The sequence below is a fragment of the Oreochromis niloticus genome, linkage group LG3 (genome assembly GCF_001858045.2).
Source record: "Oreochromis niloticus isolate F11D_XX linkage group LG3, O_niloticus_UMD_NMBU, whole genome shotgun sequence".
In the NCBI taxonomy this organism is placed as follows: domain Eukaryota; kingdom Metazoa; phylum Chordata; class Actinopteri; order Cichliformes; family Cichlidae; genus Oreochromis; species Oreochromis niloticus.
The window spans coordinates 78191820-78219307 of record NC_031967.2 but is presented as its reverse complement, the minus strand read 5'-3'; the positions used below and the strand labels follow the sequence as shown (position 1 = coordinate 78219307).

General features: G+C 40.0%; 1 protein-coding gene across 8 annotated transcripts; it reads right to left on the bottom strand.

The window, feature by feature from the left end:
* Positions 1–3694: 3694 nt before the first annotated feature.
* Positions 3695–16021, bottom strand: LOC102079754 (uncharacterized). 8 transcript variants are annotated; one of them, XM_013266696.3, is made up of 8 exons: positions 15866–16021; positions 15510–15598; positions 12057–12410; positions 11589–11948; positions 9266–9309; positions 5919–6587; positions 4493–4643; positions 3695–4375 (listed from the first exon to the last, which is right to left on the bottom strand). In XM_013266696.3, exons 2-6 carry the CDS (start codon positions 15580–15582, stop codon positions 6570–6572), a joined length of 849 nt encoding a protein of 282 aa, XP_013122150.2. In that variant the 5' UTR covers positions 15583–15598; positions 15866–16021; the 3' UTR covers positions 3695–4375; positions 4493–4643; positions 5919–6569. The 8 variants fall into 8 exon arrangements, with proteins under 8 accessions (XP_013122150.2, XP_025761156.1, XP_025761155.1 ...); XM_025905371.1 differs by lacking the exon at positions 15866–16021 and having other exon boundaries at positions 5919–6285; positions 6375–6587; positions 15510–15845; XM_025905370.1 differs by lacking the exon at positions 15866–16021 and having other exon boundaries at positions 5919–6186; positions 6375–6587; positions 15510–15845.
* Between the last annotated feature and the right edge of the window lie 11467 nt (positions 16022–27488).

Genomic DNA, 27488 nt, shown 5'->3' with positions numbered 1-27488 from the left:
ATTTTAATCTCCCCAATCAATGATAATGTTATGTTGGAATGTTGTTAAAGAGGGTCAAAAATGTTTCAACCCAGTTTGTTTTGCAGATTCTGTATAGCAGCTTTAATATAGGGAGAACGCAACTTCCAGATTGTGTGAGTAAAATCAGGTTTTTTCTCTTCGTCAGTTTAATAGTTTCTGTTTTGCCTGTCACTGTTCCCTGTCTGTTTTCTTACCTGGTTCTTCCTGACCTTGTACTTTCTCCTCACGTTCCCCTCTTTCCTCTCTCCCTCTTTGGACTGACAATCATACACAAATAGATTGTATTCAATTAGATAAAAAAAATTACATTAATATATAAAAATACTATTAAGATCACTAACAAAAAGTCCTCTCTCAGTGTACTTTCAACCAAAAGGCAAATAACCAAACCACATGAACATCTAATAAAAGATATAAATATTGAAACACTGATCCAACATTATTCTTGATTAACGGATTATTTGATTTTACACTTTTACCTGAATGTGGCTCCTTTTTTTGAAAAAACTTCCATTATGAACCTGGCTGTCTCTCTGTACACACGTACACACACACACACACACACAAGAGTTATAAGGTTAATGGGCATCCAGTCAGTTAGCTAGTTAGTATCCATTTCAAACAGGACAGTGGTAACAACAGCAGGCTACGGAAAATGTTCAGTTTTAGATTTTAAATAGGCTGTATACATTTCAATGGGAGCAACAGGACGGTCAAATGTTGCTGATTTTACTACAGAGCAGGAGGGATTGTACGGTAGCAAACATCGTAGGAAAACACGTTTCCCACACTGCAGGTTACCTGGGTGTAATGTTTTTCAGCTTAAAAAGAAACATGGTCTGACTCCTACCTAACTATATAAAGAGTAACGGAAGGTAAATGCAGCTAACATGCCCTGTTTTAAGCCAGGCACTTACAGCTCCGCTCCGCTGCGTCTCAGCCACCATCGCTCTGGCAGCAACGGAGCCAGAGCAGCGGAGAGCCGAGCTGGAACAAACCATTTTGGGAGAGGGGGGGGGGGGGGGGATATCTATACTTTTGTTGTTAAAATGTTCCGTCTCAACCAAGTACTGTATGCTTTTTATATTTTTTTAGTAGTGTGTCACACAAACAGCAAATATTGTCAAAAACAAGTAAGAAATCTTTGGGGTGCTTTGATTCATTTTGGGGGTGCTGAAGCACCCCCAAAAATGGGCTAAAATCGCCCCTGCTACAAACCACAACACTGGCATCCTGTCACAGAGGAAGAGGGGGAGGGTTCAAGTTTGAACTGGTCAAAGTGTTAATCTGATATCACTGAGAGTTGGATAAAGAACACATGCAATGATTATCTATAAAAAATCTATTGTTTCTTTATCACAAACATTCAGTTTGGTGTCAGAGTAATGTTCCCTCTAAACTGCGCGCATACGCAATTGTGCACTGCTGACATGGTCTCTGTGCACACAGAAAAAATCTAACGTGAATTGAAATTAAAATGAACACTTTAACAATTCTGTTTTGCAGTGTTAGTCAGTATGTGAATGGCTGCTCCCATATGAAATTAGAACGATGCCACCTTATCCCATAGTCCAGCCAATGATGCGATACACATTTTGTAACAGTTGCTGTTGTAATGCAGTGTATCACCACATGGTGGCGCCTGCCATTTCATGACTGGTGTGTCAACCCCTTTTTGTTCTTCTTCGCACTCTCCCTGTAATGGATGCTCCCGTGTGTACGCGGACTAGTGTTCTTGAGTAATGTGTGGTAGAGGTTATTAGAAGTTATTTTTGATATTCTAAATAAATTAGAACTTTTGGAAAGTCAGAAGCTGTTGCTCATTCGCTATCCACCTGCACACCTCCGCGGCTGGCTTCATCTCCACCGCACATTACAATTCGTATATACGCAGCTAATCAACATCGTTGACAGGCTATGACAGCGTCCTTATGTGCCGACACCGGTGTTTTAGCTAGCAAAGCGGCGTGGCTGATGTGGAGTGAAGCCACGTTAATGGTAACGTGTACAACCATTGGAGATTGTGTTGATAGGACACGTAAAACCAGAGTTATGATAAAATTATATGCAATGCTTGGTTTTCTTCCTGAATACTGTTGTTGTTTATATTTACTACGGGAAGAAATGGTAAAAACGGTGTTTTATAAGGAAAATGCTCGAAACACTCTCGGCCTTTGAGAAGAACCAAAAAAAACAAACAAAAAAAACCAAACCCGAACATGTACCATGTGGACCAATTTTAAAAAATTATATGGCAACGTGGGGTGGCACAAATAATTTGTGTGGCATCAGATTTGATGCAGAACAGCTGATTGTTCTGTAAATAGTTTGAAATGTTTGTTTTAAAAAATGCCTTGGCTGCATTTTTAGGTAAACAGCTGCACAAAACTTTGTTGTTTGCAAAACTCAGTAACTTTTTTGAAGAACTATATAATTAATTGCCCAGCATTGGTCATTATATATTGTATTTACAGGACTCTCTCCCAGACCACAGACTCATACTCATAATACAAGTCAGAGCTTTATAATTAATAAATAAATTAAAAAAAGTTGTGTTTTCGCACCGGAGTGCGCCTTATGTATGAAGTGCAGAGAATATAGTAATCATACAAAAGTAATATACCTAAAGAAATACTAACAGAAATTACTCTCCAAAATCATATAGATGATACAGGATCATAATTATTGATTTATATCAGTTTTATTTTAATGTTGCAGCTTTAGATGGTTGGAACAACTTATATACTGCTGAGTCACTTTATCTATAATAATGTAGCATTACATAGTAATTAAATAAATGGCAGGGAGTACAATGTTTGAATTCAAAATACAGTGGAGCAGAAATAGAAAACTACAAAAAAAGAAATACATCCATACGGTTTAAACATACAGTATGAATTATACTCTAAAAGTACTCAAGTACATGTACAACTTTACATTGTGTCACTGGTGGTATTAACAGATTAACAGCACTCAGATATAGAAGAATAAGCCGTTTCCTACTTTCTCCACTCATCAGTCTGTAACTCAACCAAACCCATAACGTCTGTGTTCTCCACAGCCTGGTGGTTTTCTGTTTTCTCTGCTATTTTGTTGAATGTCAAACTCAAACTAACCTCAGTGGCATTTCAATTAAGTTGTGATGTCACTGCTGAGCAGTGCAACAAATCAAGGTCAGTCAATTTAAACCTGACATGAGTTCAGACATTTGATGCTTTTTAGGCTTTGCTGTAGCATGGCATGGTAATTATTACAGTAATTGATCATTGAAGCCTAATGATGTGCCGTGTGTGTCGAAGCTCCGAAGCGTGTGTCGGGTAATTTCAGGGGAGTTTTTGTGAAGCGCGTCTCGAGGCTTGCTTTGATTACCTTTGCAGTGATGTTCGAGGCCTCGCGGGCAGTCCGTACCACGTGACTGATTCAGGAACTGAAACTGAAACTTATTTTCAGATTCAAAATAAAATGCGCAGCAAAACAGCTGATTTCCCATCACACTGTGTTGTTGAATTGGATTACATACGTGCTACATAGTTACTTGAGCTTTTCTTCTTCGATGAAACCAGCAAGGAAGAGATTTTTTTTATATTTCATCTCTTCTAATAAAGTATGCACACAGTAATAAATATCACGAATGATAAGAACCATAATATAAATAAATAAACAACACCACAGATCCTATATTCTAATTTCTGTCTTTTAGTTTATTAAAAAGTGAAGCACCACACACTAGTTTGTGTCATTATCCAGATGTACATAAGCATGATTACACAGTTAATCATACCAAAACGTTGTCCTGATAGTTTCCACTTTCTTTTGTATCAGACATACTGAGATAATATTCGGAATAAATAACCATGAAAACAATTTATTTATTTAGTTTAGAGGTTTACACATCACATCATTATAAATCACAGAGCTTGTTTCACTTGAATCGTCCACTTGATGGCGCAGCAGAGCCAATGAATCATCACAATGCTTCGAACCATGAGTCGACCAGTTGGATGGAAAGCTTCAGTTCATCACGAGGCTTCATCTCACCATCACTACTGAAGCCTGCTAAATATTTGCCCTTTAAAAGAATGAAGGAAGTATATTCACCTTTAAAAATTCCAGATTCACAAAACTGATCAGTATTTGACAGAGTTAATTTAATCACAGGTGGCAGACTGTCTGAGACTTCAGATTTGAGTGGTTCTAACAGACTATAAGAAGATAATTTATTTTGTGTACATAATTTCCCAAAACATCCTCCTCACAGCTCGTCTGACTGTGAGTCCCAGCAGCGCTCAGTTTTTTAAAATGAGACTTTGTGTCTCTGAGCTGTGAGGAGGACGACAGCTCTGCTGGATGGACTCTGAGGAGAAACACAAGCAAACAACAGAGGACTCAGTGTGGAGATGGGTGGGGAAAACTGACTAGTTGAGCTAATTCTGCCTGTAACATCAAGGTCCCATCATCAGTCTGCATTCACCTTTTATTTTGTCCATATATTCACCTGAAAAGTTGCAATTCTCTCTGCAGCTTGGCCTTTTGACTTCACTTCCCTTCACCTCATGATCACACTGGTCTGTCACCTAGTGGTGTTCTGTCCATACTTCATCTCCACTTTCCTCATGGTGTCCCTATAAAGATACAAAGGTAACACTCTGAGTATCCTTGATTATTTATCAAGCTCGATTGCTTTTGCCTCATTTAAATACATCTTATGACCTCATTTTACAGGGAATGACACCACCATCTCCTTGGTAACAGCACCCAATGCTGAGCAGAGAATATGTGAGGACTATGATAACATTGCCAAGGTGACCACTGAGCATCAGTTTTAAGCTTATGCTCCATCAGATGGTGGTTATCAGGTCACTGTGACTGAATAATGTAACCGTATAATAACTGGCTTTGTTGTTGGTTTTTTGTAATCTTTTATCATAAGTTTGATGTTAGCATCAGTGACATGCAGGCTTGATCAACAACAACATAAGTACATGTCAGCAGTTAAAATGACATTTATATCTTTAGACTGTGGTAGTAAACCCATGCAGGCTCCCATCTGCTGCCACGTATGTACGTTATTCTATAGACGTCATAGCCTGCAGACTCTCCTATGAAACTTCTCTGTGTAACTGAAACTTTGGCTCTGGCTCTATTTTAGCCATTTGTGGTGTGTTTGCTTTCAGCCATGTTTGCAGCACCACCACTTACTACACCTCTCTACCTGAAGCATCACCCAAGTCTTTGGCTTGGGCAGAAAACTGTGTCACATCATTACTAACAAATTAATATACACTATACAGGTTTTTTTTTAACTTTTTTTTTGCTATGCTAAAAAGAAAAGTTAAAGTCCAATCTAAAAAGTAGAGATAGTGTCTGTCTCCTGAATCCAAACTGGAAGCTGGTTCCACAGAAGAGGGGCCTGAAAACTGAAGGCTCTCCCTCCCATTCTACTTTTAAATACTCTAGGAACAACAAGTAGGCCTGCAGTGCGAGAGCAAAGTGCTCTAATAGGGTGATATGGTACTACAAGGTCATTAAGATAAGATGGGGCCTGATTATTTAAGACCTTGTATGTGAGGAGCAGGATTTTGAATTCAATTCTGGATTTAACAGGAAGCCAATGAAGGGAAGCCAAAACAGGAGAAATATGCTCTCTCTTTCTAGTCCCTGTCAGGACTCTTGCTGCAGCATTTTGGATTAACTGAAGGCTTTTCAGGGAGCTTTTAGGATAGTTCTAATTTTAGAGATGTTGCGCAAATGGAAGAAAGTAGTTCCACATATTTGTTTAATATGTGCATTGAAGGACATATCCTGGTCAAAAAAAGACTCTGGTAAAGAAAAATGCGGCTATATGGTTCTATTTTGACTACTACAAGGTGAATGAAGTGTCACACTTTGATGCTTACCCCATGCCCTGGGTCGACAAGGTCCTGGACTGATTAGTCACAGCTCCATTTTCACAAAACTCATATCTACCAAAGGCTTCTGGCGGAACCCCTTCTCTCCACAATCTACAGAAAAAATGTCCTTCTCCACTCCGACAGGTTGGAAAAAGTAATCACACTTCCCTTCAGCTTGGTCGGGGCCCCATCTGCTACTTATCTGGATAGCGTCATTATCCATAGTGACACCTGAGAGGACCATTGGAAGTGGGTGGCTGCAGTCCTGGAGTCCCTGAAGGAGGCGGGGCTCATGGTCAATGCAAAGAAATGTGCTGTTGAACCAAAAACATTACAGTACCTGGGGTATACTTGGAAGGCGGGCAGATGCACCCTGAAATGGACAAAACAGCTATGGGATCCTGCCTGCATTCCAAGACCAAAAAGCAGGTGAGACAGTTTTTGATGCTGACTGGTTATTACCCCGGTTCATGCCAGGCTTTGCAGAGCTGACCAGCTCCTTAACTGATTTCATCCAGAAGGGAGCTCCTGATCTGGTCATAGTGTGGTCGGTGGCTCAGCTGCATGGGAGGGATGGTGTAGTGGTTTTAGGGGGCAGTGCCAGGGACGGCTCTCCAACGCAGATGGTAGTCATCATCTAATGACGCCTTCCCTACTTCAGTAGAATGCCAGGACCTAGAAAGGAAGAGGGGAGAGCTTAGTGCAGGACGAGCAAGCTAGGTAAGGAAGCAGTGTGTACAACAGTGTTTACGGCAGCTTGAAATAAGTTGCATTAATAAGGCCACAAGCATCACAGCTAAACCACTGTGTGTGCGTTGTACTAGGTACCCCTGTAACACATCTCTTGCTAAACAGTTTTTGGACTAACTTGTGCTCTGCAGGCAGAGCTTTGTTAGACTGCTAACTGACATATTAACAGTTTTCTTTATATTGACGCAGAGCCAAAGGTAACACTATGAGTATCTTACATTATTATTATTTTGTCAACAGAGAGATTGTCTGGGGACTATGATGATATTACGCAGATAACCACTGAACATCAGTTCTGAGCCTGTGCTCCATCAGTTAGATGGTGGCTCTCAGATCACTGTAATTGAATTACGTGTGCCACTATAATATATATAAATATATATACTATAATACCTGGTTGTTTGTGTAAACTTTGTACATAAATTTTATTTGTTCTGTCAGCTCACATTCTCTACATGTCAGTCTGAGGGAAAGCGCTGATCCTGATGTTGGTGTGTCAGATTTGTATTTCACCAGTTGACATTACATGCATACCTTTAGAATGTGGTAGTAAACCCATACAAGGTCCTCTCTGCTGCCTCGTACTTGAATCAGAGTTTGATCGATGTCAAGTGATCCATCAATATCAATCACAAGATTTGATATATCAAAGATCCTTGTACATTGAATCAGAGTGTAATCAATGACAAGTGATCTATTGATATCAAATCACAAGATTTGATATATCAAAGATCCTTGGATATCGAATCAGAGTTTGATTGATGACAAGTGATCTATTGATATCAAATCACAAGATTTGATATATATAAGATCCTTGTACATCGAATCAGAGTTTGATCGATGACAAGTGATCTCCATCCATCCATCCGCTTCCGCTTATGCTTTTCAGGGTCGCGGGGGGCGCTGGAGCCTATCCCAGCTGTCATAGGGCGAGAGACAGGGTACACCCTGGACAGGTCGCCACTCTGTCGCAGGGCCAACACACAGGGACAGACAACCATTCGCACTCACACTCACTCGCACATTTACACCTAGTGGCAATTTGGATTATCCAATTAACCTATCCCCACAAGCTGCATGTCTTTGGACGGTGGGAGGAAGCCGGAGTACCCGGAGGGAACACGGGGAGAACATGCAAACTCCACACAGAAAGACCCCGGCCTGATGGTGGAAGTGAACTCAGGACCTTCTTGCTGTGCGGCAACAGTGCTAACCACCGTGCCACCGTGCTGCCCTATTGATATCAAATCACAAGATTTGATATATCAAAGATCCTTGTACATCAAATCAGAGTTTGATCGATGTTTGATGTTTTAGAGATACTTTTGATTTTATATAACACTATTTAAAAATTCTAGTAATATCAATTTGATATAGATATTGTTATGTTGTTATATGCTGTATGTGTTTTTACTTTTGTTGTCATGTTGCTAGGTCTCTCTAGGAAATATGATTTGAATCTTAATGAGATTTCTATATGGATAAATAAAGGTCTAATAATATAGTAAAGATTAAGTATAATTTAATATCAACTAGGGCTGCCACAAACGATTATTTTGATAGTCGACTAGTCACCGATTATTTTTGTGATTAGTCGACTAATCAGATCATGCATCCATTGGACATACAACGAACAGCTTATTTCACCAGCATGCATCTGCTCTTATATAACTATCATTAGCTTACAGCTTTAAGTGTTTAAGGTATGTGCTAACTAAAAATAAAGACAAGATGATAGTTTATTAAATTTTAATGAAATTTGCAGACTGTTTAGGTGAAGTTTAAAAAACTCAACCGTCTGCTCCTTCCATCCATCCATCCATCCGCTTCCACTTATCCTTTTCAGGGTCGCGGGGGGCGCTGGAGCCTATCCCAGCTGTCATAGGGCGCCGTCTGCTCCTTGCTATCTAAAATATAACAGGACACCGGAGTATACTCTCGAGCACCTCACACTTCTGATAATCAGTTGTCTGCTTGACAGCTGTGTAAACTTTAATAAATTTAACTTTAAACTGTGTAAACTCTAACCTTAACTTTAATCTCAGCCAAACCGATTTACTCAGGAACAAATAAAATAGTAAAAAAAACAAACAATAACATTTTTAAGTTATCTAAATGATTTATTCTTCGCGTTTAACCTAAATAGCGAAAGACCGCGGTAGGTTTGAAAACGATTTGTCGGGAGTCCGGTGCTCTCACCGGCTCTGGTGAGCCTTGAACCCCACTTAGCTATCGAGCTGGTGGGTAACAGAAGACATCGCAGCGCTTTTGAAAATATGTGGTGTCTTGATAAACTGAGCAGATATTTGAGGTTTACACAGCTACATTCTCGCCTGAAAATATGTTAAACGTTTCTTTTATTTTGCTTCAAATGACGCGTCGACTATTAAATTAGCCGTCGACAATTTTGATAGTCGACGTAATCGTGACTAGTTGACTAATCGTGGCAGCCCTAATATCAACACAGAGATTGTTCAGTAAACTTCATTTGCTACTTCATCAGTCGGAGGAGTAGGAAGTGGGGGATTATTTTTGTTCTTTTTTTTACAGATCAAAATAACAGCCACAAGAACTGGTACAGGAAACAAAACAAAATATATCACTTTATATCCAATGACTCCATCCTCTGTGTGTCCTCCTGGCTGACCTGCAGGTGAGAAACAGGTGTGAGGTGTCAGCTGTCAGGTAGGTGATGAGTGAAGAACAGAACAGAATCCATTTCCTCTTCAAACTGCTGTCAGACATTATCTACTGCACTCTGATCACATCACTCAGACCAGCTGCTTTCTACAAAGTCTCATCAACAACAGCTTTAGAAACAAACATTAAGTCTAATGAGCGTCTGAACTTCTTTAAGTTGCTTGAAGACATTTCACCTCTCAACCGAGAAGAGTGTCCCCCCAAAAGGGACATGGACCCCCTAATGATCCTCTACCTAATCACAATAGCCAAGGTGTAAAAACAGGTGTAGGTCACAATCAGCCAAGGTTTCAGGTGAGCTCATTGTGAAATCTAGCCCCATAAGACCGAGTCCTATTATGAGAGGTCAAAAGGCCCAGGATGTGCGTAGGCGTTAAGGTGTCTGGGAAAGGATCTCAAAACTGAATTATAGATGGCAGACAGTTGGTGACAGACAGTTTTTCACTATGGCTGAATGTTAAATTACCGTTTGAAGAGTTGAGTGAGAGATCTGATTTTTGTAGTTTTGTCCATTTTGGAAGTTTTTTGTTACTTTTCTAAGTGAATGCCAAAACGGCCTATGGGACTTCTGAATTGATTTGAATTCCTTTTAGATTATTGAACGTGTTGCACAACACATATAATTAAATGTGTGTTGGAAATATTTGATTAACTTTGGATAATGTTTATTACTCTTATTGCTAAATTACTTTACTTTGGTGGGACCCATGCAAATGGTTTTCTATAACAATGTTTTTGAATGAAATTCATTATAAGAATCAAATGTTATGACTTTGGTTATTGGTTTATTGGCTGTTGTATAAAATATGACATTAATTATTTGACTTTTCTATTTATGGATTTATTTTTCAATTGTAATGGCAGCAGAACGCTGTTCCAATTTAACTGTGAATGCTAATTTATGTTTTTAACCTTGATTAAGTCAGAGTTTTTTTTCCCCTTATCAAACCCCTGATCAGCACGGGATGGCGAGCCACCCGACCACCGCTGTATTGCGGTAGGACTGATAAATCTATATGAACTGATAAATGGACTTCAACTTCCTACCTGTTTGGAAACACGGCTTATTGCAGGTCAACTAAACTGAACCGACTATACCTTGTCCAACCTTCTCTTGGGACTAAATTAGTTGTTTTGTATTATTTTTATTATTGTTATTATTATCATTATCATTGTGTTTTTTTATAATATATATCTAGTTGGGAATGAATCATTTTTCAGTGCCTCAATAATGCTATGCTTATTTATTAAGAAGTGTTATGAAGTTATATAGTGTAGTATTAAGCCGACACAGCCCTGAAAAATAAAGGCATTAGACCATGTGTCCTTGGGGAGTAGAAAGCTGCAGACTCTCGCTCACGCTTGCCTGGGAAAATTAGACAAGAGGGGACCATCTCTAGTGGAAAGTTACTGAGACACTGTTGTTTAGACTAGAATGAGAGAGCTTCTGTAATAAAACTGTCAGGGGCACACCACCAATTTGAGATCTGCGGCAACGTGTCATGCAGGACGCATCTCCCTTCTAGAAGTAATAAAGTGTTAAATGGTCTACTGAGCAGTGTTTTGTCTTCCATCGGATGCCTCTGAGGAATCAAAAGAACTCGGTGAAGTGTTGATATTTACAATGTATGTATATTTTTCTTTTGTTTATCTGTCTATAAATTTCATCTCACCATAAGATACATAATCCATGTATATTTGGGCTCTACTTCTGTTGTTTGTATTTTATCCGCACACTCAGGCTCCGTAATCGAAGCACTTCTGACTAGCTTATTATCAAGCTGCAGTCAGGCACCCTGATCCTTTACTGCGTTACATTGTGCCATGCGTTTATGAAGTGGCTTTTTGGTTTCTCCAATTTAGAGGTCTGAGCATTCCCGGTTACATTGTACAGTATACACAATGATTTTAAGTTTGTGAGGAGTTCTGTCTTTGGGAAGAATCAGTTTTTGTCTGAGTGTGTTCCTGGGTCTAAAGTACACTGGGATGTTCTCCCATCGGGCTTAAGTCTGGGACTCTCTGCCATTTGAACCTAGAACCGAAGAAGCTTCTTGGATGAGAGTGAGACATCTTTAAGCAACGTAAAGATGTCCAGATGCTTTTCTATCCAAGCTCCTTAGATTACGATGAGCTGGATGACTGAAAACCTTCACAGACAAACAAACATCAACAACCAGGAAGCAGCTTCACCTCTGATCACACACACACTCAACTCTACTCACTCACCTGGAGGAACAACTCTCAGGTTGACAACACTGATGAGGTCACTATCCAGTTTTGCTCTCCTTCTGTGTTTTGCTCCCTTCATGAAGACACAACACTCGTATGTTCCAGTGTCATTAATTGTCACATTGTTCAGAATCAAAGACACGTCTCCATCCTCCATCTTTCTGTCCTGCAGATCCACTCGGTTCTTAAAAGATGGATGCTGGTCATCTGGAATAAACTTCTGGTCCTGGTAAAAGAAGACATGTTCTGTCCCCAGATCGGTTCTGCTCCACACTATAACAACACTGGGATTGCTGTCAAGGTTTGAAACTTGACATGGCAGAATGACTGTCTGTCCAGCTGTCGTGTTTATCTGGACTGAAGGACAGGAAACACCAGAGAGCAGAGAGGTTAAAAACATAATAGACAACATCAGCAACTAGGAAGCAGCTCGTTTTTTGATCAAAAACAATTGTAGTAACTCACCAAGAGGAAGAATCTTTAGCTCGATGGTACAGGTGTGCTCTGTTACTCTCTCCCTCTGGTTTGCTCCTCGCATGACGACATGGCATTCATATGTTCCACTATCAGCAGGCGTCACGTTGTTCAGAATCAGAGACATGTCTCCATCCTTCATCTGCTTGTCCTGAAGATCCACCCGATTCTTAAAAGACGGATGCTGATAATCTGGAACAAAGTGCCCATCCTGGAACAACAAGGCATAACCTGCCCCCAAATCAGATCTGATCCACTCTACAACTATGATGGGCTTCTGATTGTTGTGAGCTCGACATGGCAAAGTGATGTTCTGTCCAGACTCAGCTGTGATGTTTATGTTGTCTGAAAGAAGAAATAAAAGATAGCTAAAGTAAGAGAGAGAAAACAGAGATAAAGCTAATGGTATCCATTTAAAAAAAATCCAATGTTGCCTTGCTCTTGAGTTACCGCACTCACAAGATTTTTGGAAAACTTGACTTCTGACCAAGGTCTGGTCAAACTCATCTTCATTCTCACATTCACATACTTCGTTCTCCACGCCGCTGCCCACCTGCCTAACCAGTTGACAACAATACCCCATCAGCCTTTTAAAGCTGAGGTATCAGTTTGAAAGTCCTCTTTCTCGAGTTATCTTGTTCACAAGGCTGGGTGTCCCCACCAGCTGCCTTTACCAAAGTTAAAACAGATAAACCCACCCACCCTCAGACCCCACATTGTGAGGTGTGCACAAAGGTAAAGTTTATGCAGACTAGAAATAAGGAGCCTGATGCAAGAGTATAGGTAATGATCATTCCAGTGCAGTGTTTGTGTATTATCTCGAAAGTAAGAGTGACAAGGTGCAAGCAACACAAAGGTTTCTGGCTGATACAGCCCCGTATGGGCAGATTAAATGTATCAGATCAGAACAGACTTTATGGGAAAAACTTATCAGACTCTTCTTAGCAAAACTGGGAACAGACATGAGACCTAAGAACCACACACACCACATCAAAAGAGTACTGCTAAGCAAAACTGACTACAGTTTTGACGTGGCCAGATGTATGCTAATAGAGAGAGAGTTACTTAAGGAGTTTGTATGCAGTACAAACAGCAGCTGTGGTGAGGAACAGATGTTTTAACAAACTCACAAAACAGATACCGTAATTGATGCTGACAAGAAGAAAGCCAAACCTTTTCAAGATGCAAAAATTTGGAACAGCATATTATGTGTAAATGTTAGCTGGAAATGACAAAAATATTTCAGCCTACTGGGTCTTTTATCCTAACAGCGGGAAAGTGCTCAGCCACAGACTGGTCATGTCTGTGATGAAAACAACTGTGGAAAGACAAACACAAACTGACATGATGCCATGTGATAAAGATGACTTTGAGATATAAAAGAGGACTAAAAAGACAAAGTCAGAAGATGGGTGTAGACTTTGAAAAAACTTTCTCTCCCACTGCTAATCTGACCACTATCATGGTATCTATGCAAAGAGCAATTAAATATCCATACAATTAAACATGGTTTTACATCAGATGGATGTTAAAACTGCCTATCTATGTGCACCACTAAATTGTGAGACATACATGAAACAACCAGAGAGCTAAAAGGTAGCTGGATCTGATACAAATGTAAGGTTGAAATAGTAACTGTATGGGCTAAAACAATCAGGCAGAAGCTGGAATAAGATGTTACATGAACATATGAGTGGTAACAACTTTGTGCTCCTCAATTTTATGGTTACACATGAACACCAAAGAATGAAAAGGTAATCTTGATAAAATGGGTAAATGACCTGATCATTGACACCAGCAATAACAACACACTGATTGTTGTGAAGGAAATGTAGGCAGGAAAATTCTAAATGAAAGAGTTAACTGAAACATTGTATTGGTGTTGATTTTGACCAGAGAGATAACTATGTGAGGATGTCACAGAAAAAGAAATATGCAGAAAAAAAAAATCCTTGAAAGGTTTAATATGCAAGGTTACAAAGCTAGAGCGACACCTTGTGAGCAAAAACTGAACTACACTGATGGTGTAGAAAAGATGAACGATTTCCAAAGGCACAGAGTCTGATCAGTGCTGCAGAAAAACCACAGGTTCTGAGCACATAGTGATGCAGATTGTGGGGCTGATGTAACAGACAGAATGACATAGCAGAACTGGTTACTGTATAGGCCTGACTGTGAATGATCCTTTAATTTAATAGAAAACTAAAAAGCAAACCACTGTTGCATTATCCAGCTGTGAAGCTGAGTACATGGCCTTAGCTACAACTGTACAACAGAGTATGTACTCATACAGCTGTTCAAAGGTATCGATGGACCTATGCACCACCTAAGGTTTATGAAGACAACCAGGGTGTGATAGCATTGGCAATTAATCCTTTAACCAGACAGAGATGCAAGCATAGTGACATAAACTATTACTTTATATAAGGTCAACTGTAAATGAAAGGAAAATTATTTTGGATAGCTGTCCAATGTAAAAGATTTGATGACAAAACCTGCTACAAAAGTTAAGTTGTTTAAATTTGAATGGTTTATGTTCATACCATGCATTAAAAAGTTTTATATGATACTGGGTGAGAAACCTCGTGTTTTTAGGAGAATGACAAAGTGAGAGCAAGTGGAGGTGTTAGATAAAAATATGCTCTAAACTGTAAGAAGGACGTCTTTCTTTAGTATTTTCTAGACACAGACAATGTTTGAGCTGATGTAGAGAGGATATAAAGGAAAATGGAAACAGCCAATAAAAGCATTGTTTGGCACATGACGTGCATGTGGCTGTCAATAAAGTTAATAAAGTCTCTCTCTCTCACTCTCTCTCTTGGGAGCGATGTTAAGTCTAAAAATGGCGGAAGGCTGTTGTGTGTTTATTCCTCGGTAATAATCCTCGGTGCAGTCTCGATATTTACACCACAATTCCTGCGCATTTCTCCTTCACTAACACTTACAAATAAGAAAATATGAATGCTGCAGAAAATCGTTAATGTGGTGATTTATCGCACAGAGCGGTAAAACAAAGATTTTAATAACAGTTAATTATTTTATCACTGAGCGCCCTCTCAGTGCTGCTGTGAAGGTGGCGGCAGCACATCAGCGCTCTGAAACCATTTAAACATAAAAGCTGACTGTCCCACCGCCAAACATGGAAATCACTCGTTTGCAGAACAAAGTCAGATGAATGTGACTGATTGAACATATATTCTTTGTGTGTGTTCTGCGTTCTTGTAACTGCGACAGCAGTAGAGTAAGGGCGTTTCCACACCTATAGCTCGTTTACTCTGATCCCAATCCGAGTTTCTAAACTGGTGGTTTGGTTTGTATTCACACGGAAAAATCAAAGTGAACTCCACACAAAATGCGTCACTACAAACAACGTGAAAATGTTTGCAAAAGGTTCCGTCAGAACAACATTTAAATGAGATTAGATTAAAACAAACTGTCACTTACCATCGGAGCCTGAGGCGAGAGTCACGGAGAGTATGATCCACGGCACAAATCCTGCGCGGAAGATGTTACACATGTTCTCGGTGACATCTCTATAAACACCAAGCAAAGTTTCCAAAGTTTATTCCAAATACAACTCCATGTTTCAGCTTCTGTTTTACAGCGTACCAGTGGATCAATATCAGTCTGCGTATTGATACTGAAACTTTAGACTTGTAAGTTCCTGCTCTGAACTTAATTTGGATGTTCGAAACTCAATTTTTAACGTCACTGATTTGAGCTAAAGGTGTATTTTGTTATCAAAAGAGGACACAGAAGGAGACGAATACAATACGAAGAAACTCCAGTGTAAAAAATACCTGATATAGGAACTATTTATCCTTCCGCTGAGACGCCTCCTCCTGGGATCACCTCACGGCACGCAACGGAGTCCTACAAATGCTTTTGTTCGAGTTGCGTCATTAATTCTTTTTTTCTATTCCCGTGCAGTTTTCTGACTCTTTGGTGACTCACAGTTGTTTTTTTGTTTTTTGTTTTTGTTTCGTTTCGTTTTGTGTTGTTTCGTGTTGTCGAGGGGGCTGTGTCAGGAAATTATTGATCAGTGATTAGATTAGTGGTCAACATGCACGAAGTTTTTCAGCCTCAGCGGGAAGTCATAAAAGCAGAGAGGTGCAGTCGATCAAGTAGTATTCACACAACGTCTCAGCTCACTTCCTCTCAGCTACAGGAAGATGCAGGCTGTTTCCACGAATCTGCAACACGATCAACACAAGTCACGTTAAGATAAACATTAAACAAAGTCATTGGTAGTCATTCAGGTTCAAAAAGAAAAGTTTGCTCTCTAATCTCAGAGGCATCATACTGTCAGTGAAGGCATCGCACAAGTACTGACATGTTTTTATTCATGTGGATTTACTGTCTGTGGCTTCCTGAGTTAATTCAGCCACTCACAATTTGTTTTAACGGTCAATGAAGGCATCAAATTATTCCTTTATAGTTAGTTATCATTCTGTTTGAGCATTTGAACGCTTTCTCAAAGCTTTGTCAAACAGACGAACCATTGCTTTCATGATAACCACAACAACGACATCATGTCACGGAGGAAGAGGAGGAGGGTTTGAGTGACTTTGAACTGGTCAGCGCTGTTCTGATATTACCGAGCGTGGAATGAAGGAGACTGCCGCAGTCCTGTCCTCCCTGTGATGGAGGGAGATGACGCCACTCTGCTCTGTAAATCAAAGACCACGCCCTCCAACCGCACAGCTGCTTTTTATCAGTGATGGCCATTGACTGTAGAAAACAGTCAATGGTGATGGCCAAATGAGGCTTTCTGAAGCATTGAAGCTTCAAAACATTACGCGCGAAGCTTTTCAACACAGGCCTCTCTGGTGACATCTGGTGGCCAAAAATATAAAGAGCAGCTTGAATCTACAAAATAAAACGAACTGCTTCATGATGACTGACCGCTCTACAGAGTGGAGTTCTGTTTGATATTGGGCCACCGCGGTGTTGCTTTGAAACAGTTTTTTTTTTAGTCTATTTCTTTAATAAATAATTTTCCTTGTTTAAACATGCGCCATGGTGTGGTTCTTTTTTACTTGTGACTTCTTGATGAAAAATACATATAACATACATATAATTCACTGGACAGCTGGATAAGTATGTTTATAAATATGATATTAGGCCAATTTTCTTATACATATTTTTGACCTGGGGGTAGAATTGATTGTGAACTGGAAAGGGAGAATGCTTGTGAACTTGCAAAGTAAAAACTTGATGCATTTAAGGTAACACTTTTTAATTTTTCTTTAAGAAGAGAATTTGTTCTGCTGTGCGATGGCCGAGGCTGTTTCTTTTCTTGGAGATAATTTCTCCTGCCTTAGAGAAAATCCTCTTACATGACACGGAAGAGGCTGGAGGGCACAGAAACTGCAATTCAAGTTGGTAGAGATGCAGTTATACGGTCTTCCTGGGTCCCACAGACGATCACCTTAAAAGAATAAACAGATTAAATTGCTGGACATTTTGTAGAATAACATTTTAAGATTATTTAAAAAAAAAAAAATATTATTATATTAAATTCATGTCTTTCTAAATGTGTTTAAAGAAAGAGTACTTTATTGATCCCCGTGGGGAAATTCCTCTCTGCATTTAACCCATTCACTCAGTGAAGCGGTGGGTAGCCATTGGGCACCCGGGGAGCAGTGTGTAGGGATGGTACCTTGCTCAGGGGTACCTCAGGGTAGCTGTTCAGGAGAATTGAACCCCTGACCTTCTGATCATGGAGCCACCACTCTACCTACTGAGCTATCATTTTAAGTTATATAATGATAGTTATATCATGAAAAGAGGATTTTTGACATTTTAAGTTTTTCACATTTTCAGATAGAAACACGCACAAAACCAAAGTAAAGAAAAAGAACTAAAACCTGGCAAACCCACCTGATTGACCAGAATCAACTCACAACTCCTACACGACAGGACCTCCTCTCTTCTGGCTCCATATCTCTCAATAGAATGATCAGTGGTTCGCCATCTCTCACCATGAGATAAAGTGGTAGTACAAGACTTAAAGTGGCAGTTTGTACAGTTTTGCTTAAAGTAAGAGTTTTAATATTAATTAATAATTTAAAAAATGAAGTGCACAGTGCAGAGTGTAAAGTGTACTTGTAAAACTGTAAGGCAGTTTCTCTGTGCTTTCTGTGATGTGTGTTGTGTGTTCAAGTGTTTGTATGAACCTTGTGAATAAAGTTTTATTTTTTATTTCAGCTTGTTGATATCCTTATGTTATTATTTTAAAAGATTTATGTTATGACTTATGGTTTTATGGCTTGATCAACAACAACATAAGTACATGTCAGCAGTTAATCAGAATCAGAGTCAGAATCAGAATACTTTATTGACCCCTGGGGGAAATTATGTATTTCACATGCGTATCCTTAGACTGTGGTAGTAAACCCACACAGGCTCCCATCTGCTGCCTCGTCCACATTATAGCCTGCAGACTCTCAAGTGACATCTTTCTTTGAACCAAAATTTTGACTATTTTGTGACATTTAAAAATGTCTTATGACCTAATTTTGCAGGAAATGACCCCACCATCTCCTTGGCGACAGCAATCAGTGGTGAGTCAGAGACTGTGTGATGATTGTGATGAGACTGTGGCAGTGACCACTGAACATCAGTTCTAAGCTCATGCTCCATCAGATGGTGGATGTCAGGTCACTGTGACTGATTTATATGTGACATCATAATACCTGGCTTTATTTGCATTGATATTGTGAATAAGGTTTTCTTTTTTGTGAGCTTATGAACATCCTGATGTTGCTTTTTCCCATTTTTTAAATAAGTTATCTGTTAGTGTCAGTGAGAGGGAAGATATACAGGCTTGATCAACAACAACACAAGTACATGTTGTCATGGTCTGGATGAGCCACAGTAATAGTCCAGAGTCCCTGCTTTCCTCCTCTGGGCGGAGTCTTCATCACTCCTCCCAGGTACACCACCTGAGGTTAATCAGGCCGGCTGTATTTAAGACACAACCAGTCTCCGCTAGATTGTCGGGTAACAAATGCTATTGTATGGCTTCATGACTTCTATGTTTCTCATAGTTCATGTAGTCACCTCTGCTCTCTTGTGTCCTCAGTGGTTCCTTGGAAAACTCACTCACCTGAACGCTGGTCTCTCCTCACATCTCTGCAGCCAGTACCCTCTTTCCAGTCTCATGTGCCTGTCCCCACGTATTGTCTGTTTGGAATCTCAGATCATTACTCCACTGGTGTCAGCCAGGCCTCATTTCCACGCTTCTCCCCTTGTTTTAAACTCCACCTGCAAACAAGTAAGGCTGTTTCATTCTTCAACTGTGGATCTGCCTTGTCAGTTTCCCAAACCAACTCCGACTCAGCTCTCCTTCTCTTTCAGTGCCACTCCATCACCACTGTTCCCCTTGCTGAGCTGCGTCTATCACAGTTTATGTTCAAAGTTCACAGTAATCTCATAGCTTCTGTTCATAGTACATAACACTCACTTTGTCTGAGACCTCATACTTCATGTTACAGTAACTTCATTTTTACTTCATGTAAATATTATTGTCACAACATCACTGTAAATTAAATTCTTGTTCACTTCATTCTGGGCCTCCGTTTTAAGTCTGCTTTTAGGACCACCTCACGTTCTGGCTTCAGCCCTGACACATGTCACCAGTAATGACATGCATATCTTTAGACTGTGGTAGGAAACCCACACATGCTCCTGTCTGCTGTCTGGTTTTCCACAGACTCGTGTACATCACAGCCAGCAGACTCACATGTGAAACCTTTCTGTGTAACTGACACGTTGGCTGTGGCTTAACTTTAGCCATCTGTGGTGTGTTTGCGCTCAGCTTTGTCTGCAGCACGCCTCACAACGAACATCCACTACAATTGCAGTGCTATCCAGGTCTGTGGCAAAACATTTCTATTTCTCTAAATCAAAAATCAAAGCAGAAATAAAAAATAATGATGTTGCATCATTAACAACAAATTGATTAACATGAATCGCTACTTTATTGTGCGGCAGGGCCCTATTTCATTGGGCCTGGCCGGCACAGCACAAACAAGGTCCTAAAGGATGATTCCCACCCTCCTTTAGGCCCACCACCCATAGGAGGCACTATAGTTGTAGGTGCAATGCGTGTTGGGTGGTGACAAGAAGCGGGAGACCCTGGCAGACTGATCCCTGGCTACTGACACTTGCTATTGGGACAATGAATGTCACCTCTCTGGTGTGGAAGGAGCCCGAGTTTAAGCAAAGAGGTTGAGAGGTACTGGCTAGATATAGTCGGTGTGCTGAAAGGTGCTCCACCTGTGGACTCTGTTGTCCTACTGAAAGATTTCAATCTTATGTGGGAAACGATAGCGAGACCTGGAGGAAGGCTCTGCCAGATCTGAACCCGAGTGGTGTTCTGTTACCAGATCACGTGGATCACGTAGTGGGGAGGATGCTGGACAGACCTGAGGCACCCAAAAATATACTCAGGGTACACTGGGAACATCTGACAGAGGCCCTGATCTCCAAGCTCTTTAACTCCTACATTCGGTAGAGCTTCAACAGCAGTCCGAGGGAGACTGGGGATACTAAATTCAAATGGGCCACTTTCCGCACCTCCATTGCTGCTGCTGCTGTACTCAGCTATGGCCACAAGGTGGTTGGTGCTTGTTGTGGTGGTAACCCCCGAACAAATGGTGGACATCAGAGGTGAAGGGAGGGGTGAAGGGAGCAATCAGGCAAGATTCAGGAGGAGACCCCGGGGCAGAGCCAGGACACCCTCGAGAGATTATATGTCTCGGCTTGCCTGGGAACGATTTGTTGTTCCCCTGGACAAGCTGGAGGAGGTGCCCAGGGGAGAAGGAGGTCTAGGCTTCTCTGTTTAGGCTGCTGCCCCAATGTAATATTTAAGGGTGCAGTGTTGTCAGAAAGACAGTGACATCTCAACGTGCATAAAACCTTTCCTGTTTTTGTCACAGCCAGTGGTTAAAAAAAGACTTTAGAAATGTGTCTCTCCCACACTGATGACTTTGGATAACCAGAACCAATAACAATGTTGGTCTTTGTCTCAGTAATAGAAGTTTTACCTGTTTCTGACAGCAAGTCAACGGTTTAAGCAGAGAGAAGTAGTCACTCATCAGCAATCAAAACAACAGCAGGTCACTGTCTCTCAGCTGAGCTGCAGTCAGCTACAGAAAGATCCACATTGTTTCCACAAATCTGCAACACGACCAACACAGGAGATGATTAAGATCAAAGTTAATCAAATACACAGACAATAACTTTTGAGATTCTCTCATATTATATAAGAAACGTTTGCCACACAGAACACAGGGAACTGTCAATGAAGGCGTGAGGCAGGTACTGACATGTTTTCATTTATGTGTATTTATTCTTGTCTGTGGTTTCCTGATTGACTTCAGCCACTTTCAATGCTTGTTTTAACATTTAGTGATTTTTTTCTTTTCTTTTTTGCAGTCTGACAGAGAAACCATTTCACTGATGACCACAACACTGGCAACCTGTCACAGAGGAAAAGGAGGAGGGTTTGACTTTAAGTGACTGTGAGCTGGTCAAACTCTGTTATCACCAAGAGCAGGATGAAGAACAGATGTCTGCTGTGGCCGCTCTGTAAGTACACTGTAATGATCTATAAAAATCTGTTGGCACTCCAACTTAAACAGTGAGTTTGGTGTAGAATCGGAGAGGTATTAGATCAGTTATTATTATTGAGACAAGGAAGAAGGGTCAACAAGAAATCAAAGATTTTCTTTACAAATAAATACAGTGTAAAAAAAAACTGATGTGGAAACACTGAATTATCAGTTCATATGCTCCACTTATACAGATGGCTGCACAGGACTTTAAACAAAGTTAATAAGTTAAGTTTTTTGACTCTTTAGTAAAAGTCAGAATCCTTCTTGAATAATGATAAACAGGCAAAAAAAAAGTGATATATCTAAAGAAATAGTACTTATTCTTCCAAATTATAGCAGTGATACTGGATATTATTTATTTGTGCGTGTTTTGTTTTAATGTTGCAGCTTGAGATGGTTAGAACAACTTATATAATGCTGTGTAACTTTATCTATTATAAATGTTGAGGAACAAGGTGATTGAATACAAAATGCGCCGGAGCTGAAGTATAAAACTACAAAACAAAGAAATAACTCAAAAACATTCAGACATGTAGTATGAATTCTACTCTATAAGTACTTGAGTAAATGTACTACTTTCTTTGCAGGCACTGATTGCCAGCATTCTGTGTAGTATATAGAAGAATGAGCTGTTTCCTACTTTCTCCACTCATCAGTGTGTAATTCAACCAAACCCATGGCGTCTGTGTTCCAAACAGTCTGGTGGTTTTTTGTTTGTTCTTCTGTTCTGTTGAATGTCAAACTGAAACTAACCTCAGTGTCATTTCTCCTTAGTTCTGATCCCACTGCTGAGCAGCTCAACAAATCAAGGTCAGTCAATTTAAATCCATTAAATCCATTAATGGGTTATACCTTTTGTCCTTTTTATGCTTTGCTGTATCATGACATGATAATTATAACAGTAATTTATGGCTTAAGCCTGCTGATTAATTGATCTTCCAAAGAATGAAGGAATTATATTCACCCTTAAAAATTCCAGTTTCACAAAACTGATCAGTATTTATTTTAACCACAGGAGGCAGACAGTCTGAGACTCAAGTGGTTCTAACAAATTACAAGAAGATCATTTATTTTGCTTACATAATCCCAAAACATCCTCTTCACAGCTCATCTGACTGTGAGTCCCAGCAGCTCTCAGTTCTTTCAAGGAGACTTTGTGTCTCTGAGCTGTGAGGAGGACGACAGCTCTGCTGGATGGACTCTGAGGAGAAACACAAGCAAACAACAGAGGACTCAGTGTGGAGATGGGTGGGGAACATCAGTTAATTCTTCCTGTGACATCAGCTACATCGTTCAACGAGACAGTGGAGTTTACTGGTGTGAGTCCAGAGAGGGTCCCATCAGTAACATGGTTAACCTGACAGTCACTGGTAAGCTGAGTGTGTGGAGTTAGTGTTGATGAAGCTGTGTGTAAATGGATGAAATGCTGTAGTTTGTCTCTGTGTTGAGGTGGATCAGTGATCCTGCAGAGTCCTGTCCTCCCTGTGATGGAGGGAGATGACGTCACTCTGCTCTGTAAAACAAAGACCACTCCCTCCAACCTCCCAGCTGCTTTCTATAAAGATGGCTCCCTCATCAGGAAGCAGCCTACAGGTCACATGACCATCCAGCATGTTTCCAGGTCTGATGAAGGCCTCTACAAGTGTGACATCAGCAGTCATGGAGAGTCTCCATCCAGCTGGATCACTGTCACAGGTGAGCAGCTTCACTCTGATTTCACCTTTTATTTCCTCCATATATTCACTGAATAGGTGGGGTTCTCTCTGCAGGGAGGCCTACAACCGCAACCTCGCCCACCACCTCTACAAATATGCCCCCTACCTCTGCTTTGACCCCTTCCTCCACCACCCTCCATCTTGTGATGAGACTGGTCTGTCACCTGGTTGTCTTCTGTCCATATTTCATCTCCACTCTCCTCATGGTGTCGTTATATCGACTCAGAGCCAAAGGTAAGTCTCTGAGTAGCTTTGATTATTTACTACACTCGATTGATTTTGCCTGATTTAAATATGTCTGATGACCTCATGTTACAGGAAATGACCCCACCATCTCCTTGGAAACACCAACCAATGAGGAGGAGAGATGGTCTGAGGACTATGATGATATTGCCGAGGTGACCACTGAGCATCAATACTAAGCTTATTCTCCATCAGATGGTGGTTATCAGGTCAATGTGACTGAATGATGTCATAAAAGTTATCATAATACGAGGCTTTGTTTGTGTGAACTTTTAAATAAAGTTTTGATTGTTCTGTCAGCTCACATCATTTTCTTCTTTTTTAATGTGTCAGTCTGACAGAAAGAGCTCGTTGACGTTGATGTTGCTGTGTCACATTTTTATATTATAGGTTTTATGTTGGCGTCAAAGAGAAGGAAGATATGCAGGCTTGATAAACAACAACATAAGTACATGTCAGCAGTTAAGATGACGTCCTTATCTTTAGACAGTGGTAGTAAACCCAAACAGGCTCCGCTGTCTTGTATGTTTAGCAGAACAGAAATAGAAAACAGTGATGTCACATCATTAATAACAAATTGATTACCAAAGTCAGAAAAATAAATCAAATCAAAACAATATATATATATATGCAAACAATATGCAAACAGCTCCATGATGAGCACAACTTTATGTATTTATTTGTATTTTCTCTCATATTCCTTGAAAAATATCCCCAAAAAACCAAGCCTCGGTCAGGTGAGCCAAAAAAACTGACTGTGGCTGTTGTTCTTGAATCCTTCTGTTGTCATTATGATTCAAAACGGTGAAAAATAACCACGTGTGAAATAAAAGTTTTGTATTTTCTCTCATATTCCTTGAAAAATATCCCCAAAATCACAAATTCTGCCAGGGTATGTAAACTTATGAGCACAGCTGTACCTCTGCTGTCTGCACAGCCCCATGGCGGTAGGTTGAGGGTTCATATCAATATCCAAACAGCCAGTCACATGACAGCAGGTCATAGATTTTGGCACCCAGTCATTATCACGAAACCTGCTTGGTAAGAATCGAAATGGAGAAGAAAGATGATGCAAGTGATTTTAAACATAGGATGGTTGTTTGTGCCAAACAGGCTGGTCTGAGTGTTGATCTATTCACATTTTCGCATACCTATCTCTAGAATTTACAGAGAATAGTCTGAAAAAGAGAAAATATCCACTGAGCAGCTGTTCTGTCAGAGAAAATTCTTTGTTGATGTCATATATCTGAGGAGAAAGACCAGACAGCTTTCATGGCACAGTAGGGTGATAATAACTCAGATAACCACTTATTACAATCAAAGTATGCAGGAGAGCATCTCTGAAAGAACAACATTTACACCTTGAATCAGATGGGCTATAACAATGTCATGAAAGCATTGATCCTTCCTTCCTTTTATCAGCAGGTCAGGCTGCTGATGTAGTGATGTAGAGGTGTGGGCTGTATTTTCTTGGCACACTTTGTACCCTTCCTTGAACACGAAAATGAGTTCACTGCACTCAGATTGTTTCAACAGTCACCAGATCTCAATCCAACAGACGACCTTTGGAATGTAGTTGAATGGGAGGAAGACAAATCTGCAGCAACTGTGTGACGCTATCATGTCAATATGACTGAAAAATGTTTCCAACATCTTGTTGAATCAGTGTCATGAAGATTTAACACTGTTCTGAAGGCAAAAAATCAGATTCCAACCCAGTACTTGCGAAGTGTACCTAATATAACGACCTACACATAATAATTGTTGATCTTTTTGGCTGTTTACGTTCTTGCACTTTGTTGTTCTTTTTAACCCCAGCATATGATCTGGTGCACCTTATCAATTATTAATTCATTTATTCCAAATTAAGCCAGCAAGATATTAAGTGTTTAAATATAAATAAGTAATAATACTGTGCACTACCATATGGAGCACATATTTGGTATGCTTGGGCATGAAGTCTGTAGTTTACTGACATCAGCAGCTACAGAGCGTCTCCTCTGCTGCAGCATCTTCAGGACTGAAGCAGCTCCCAGTGTTGGTGAACTTCATTAGAGCAGATGATCTTCATGGTTTACCTGTATCATCTAGCAGCACAATCTCAATTGCCAGGTACAATGTCCAAAACAAACTGTGGGTAAAAGAGAAAGTGGCTCTGACAAAGGAAAGACAACTCTGGCAAAAATGACAGTCACTATAACAGATGAATTTAATTTTCTTTGGGATGTCGTCCATCATGTTCTACAGAAAATTTTGTGACCTTGTCTTGGCTCAATATCTTTTGTGTAATGTTGGCAGGAAGACCGTGACAGGTCAACCTGTTTTAAGCCCTTCCTGTTTTCTGGATAAAAAGACTTTAGAAATGTGTCTCCCACACTGATGACTAATCACAGTGTCGGCCTTTGTCTCAATAGGAGAAGTTTTATTTGTTTCTGACACCAAGTCAGTGGTTAAAGCAGCCTGATTACTGCAGTCACTCATCAGAAATCAGACCACCTCCAGCTCACTTCCTGTCAGCTGAACCACAGTCAGGTACAGAAACATGCGCGTTTTTCCACAAATCTGCAAAACGACCAACACAACAGATGGCTAAGACAATAATTAATCAAACTCTTTGATAATTAATGTTGAGATTCTCTCATAGAGGCAGGATACACCCTGGGCAGGTTCGCCAGTCTTTAACTATTTTAAAGGTTTTTTTCTAATTTTTGTTGCAGACTGACAGAGAAGCCTTTGCTTCCACTAAAAACCACAACACTGGTATCCTGTCAGAGAGGAAGAGGAGGAGGATTTGACTTTGAACTGGTCAAAGTGTTGATCTGATATCACCAAGTGTGGGATGAAGAACGTGTCTGTGCTGTGCCTGCTCTGTAAGTACACTGTAAAACGTCTATTGGTTCTTCATAACAAACATCCATTGTGGTGTACAATCAGAGGTTTAGATCAGTTTTGATTGAGGAGACTGAGACGAAGATTCGGGTCAACAGGAAATATTTAACTATAAGTAAACACAGTGCAGGTGACTGATATAGAAATATTGAATTACACCTTAATATGCAGCAATCATACAGATGGGTGGACAGGAGTTTAAACAAAGTTTGAATACAGTTTTAAAATGTGATGAATTATGTTTTTTGGTAAAAGTCAGAATCCTGCTTAAGAAATCATACAAAAGCAATATACTTAAAGAAATGGTACTTATTCAACAAAATCATATAGATGATATTATTGCATCATATTTTTTATTTAAATGTTGATTTAATTGTGTTTCAGTGTTTGAGATGGTTAGAACAACTTATATACTGCTGAGTAACTTTATAGTCATATAGCATCACATAGTAGTTAAATAAATAGCAGGAGTACACTCTTTGAATTCAAAATACAGTGGAGGAAAATAGAAACTACAAAACAAAGGTTCAAACATATGGTATGAATCATACTCTGTAAGTACTTGATAAATGTACTACTTTATATTCTGTCATGTCAACACTCTGTGTAGGTATAGGAGTATAAACTGTTTCTTCCTTTCTCCACTTATTAGTGTGTAATCAACCAAACCATGACGTCTGTGTTCTCCACAGTCTGGGGTTTCTCTGCTGTTTTGTTGAATGCAAACACAAAATTACCTGAGTGTCATTTCTCTTTAGTTCTGATATCACTGCTGAGCAGCTCAACATGTCAAGGTCAGTCAATTTAAACCATAACTGAGTTACACCAATGGTCCTTTTTATGCTTTGCTGTAGCATGACATGATAATTATTACAGTAATTGATGGCTGAAGTCTGCCGAATATTTCACCCTCAAAAAAATGAAGGAAGTATATTCACCCTTAAAAAGATTCC

Coding starts and splice junctions, on each gene's coding strand:
- LOC102079754 (XM_013266696.3), bottom strand. CDS start 15,582: ATGTGTAACATCTTCCGCGCAGGATTTGTGCCGTGGATCATACTCTCC. Junction 11,949..12,056: donor GCTAAAGATTCTTCCTCTTG/GTGAGTTACTAC, acceptor CCTGTCCTTCAG/TCCAGATAAACACGACAGCT. Junction 9,310..11,588: donor CCTGAGAGTTGTTCCTCCAG/GTGAGTGAGTAG, acceptor TCTCACCTGCAG/GTCAGCCAGGAGGACACACA.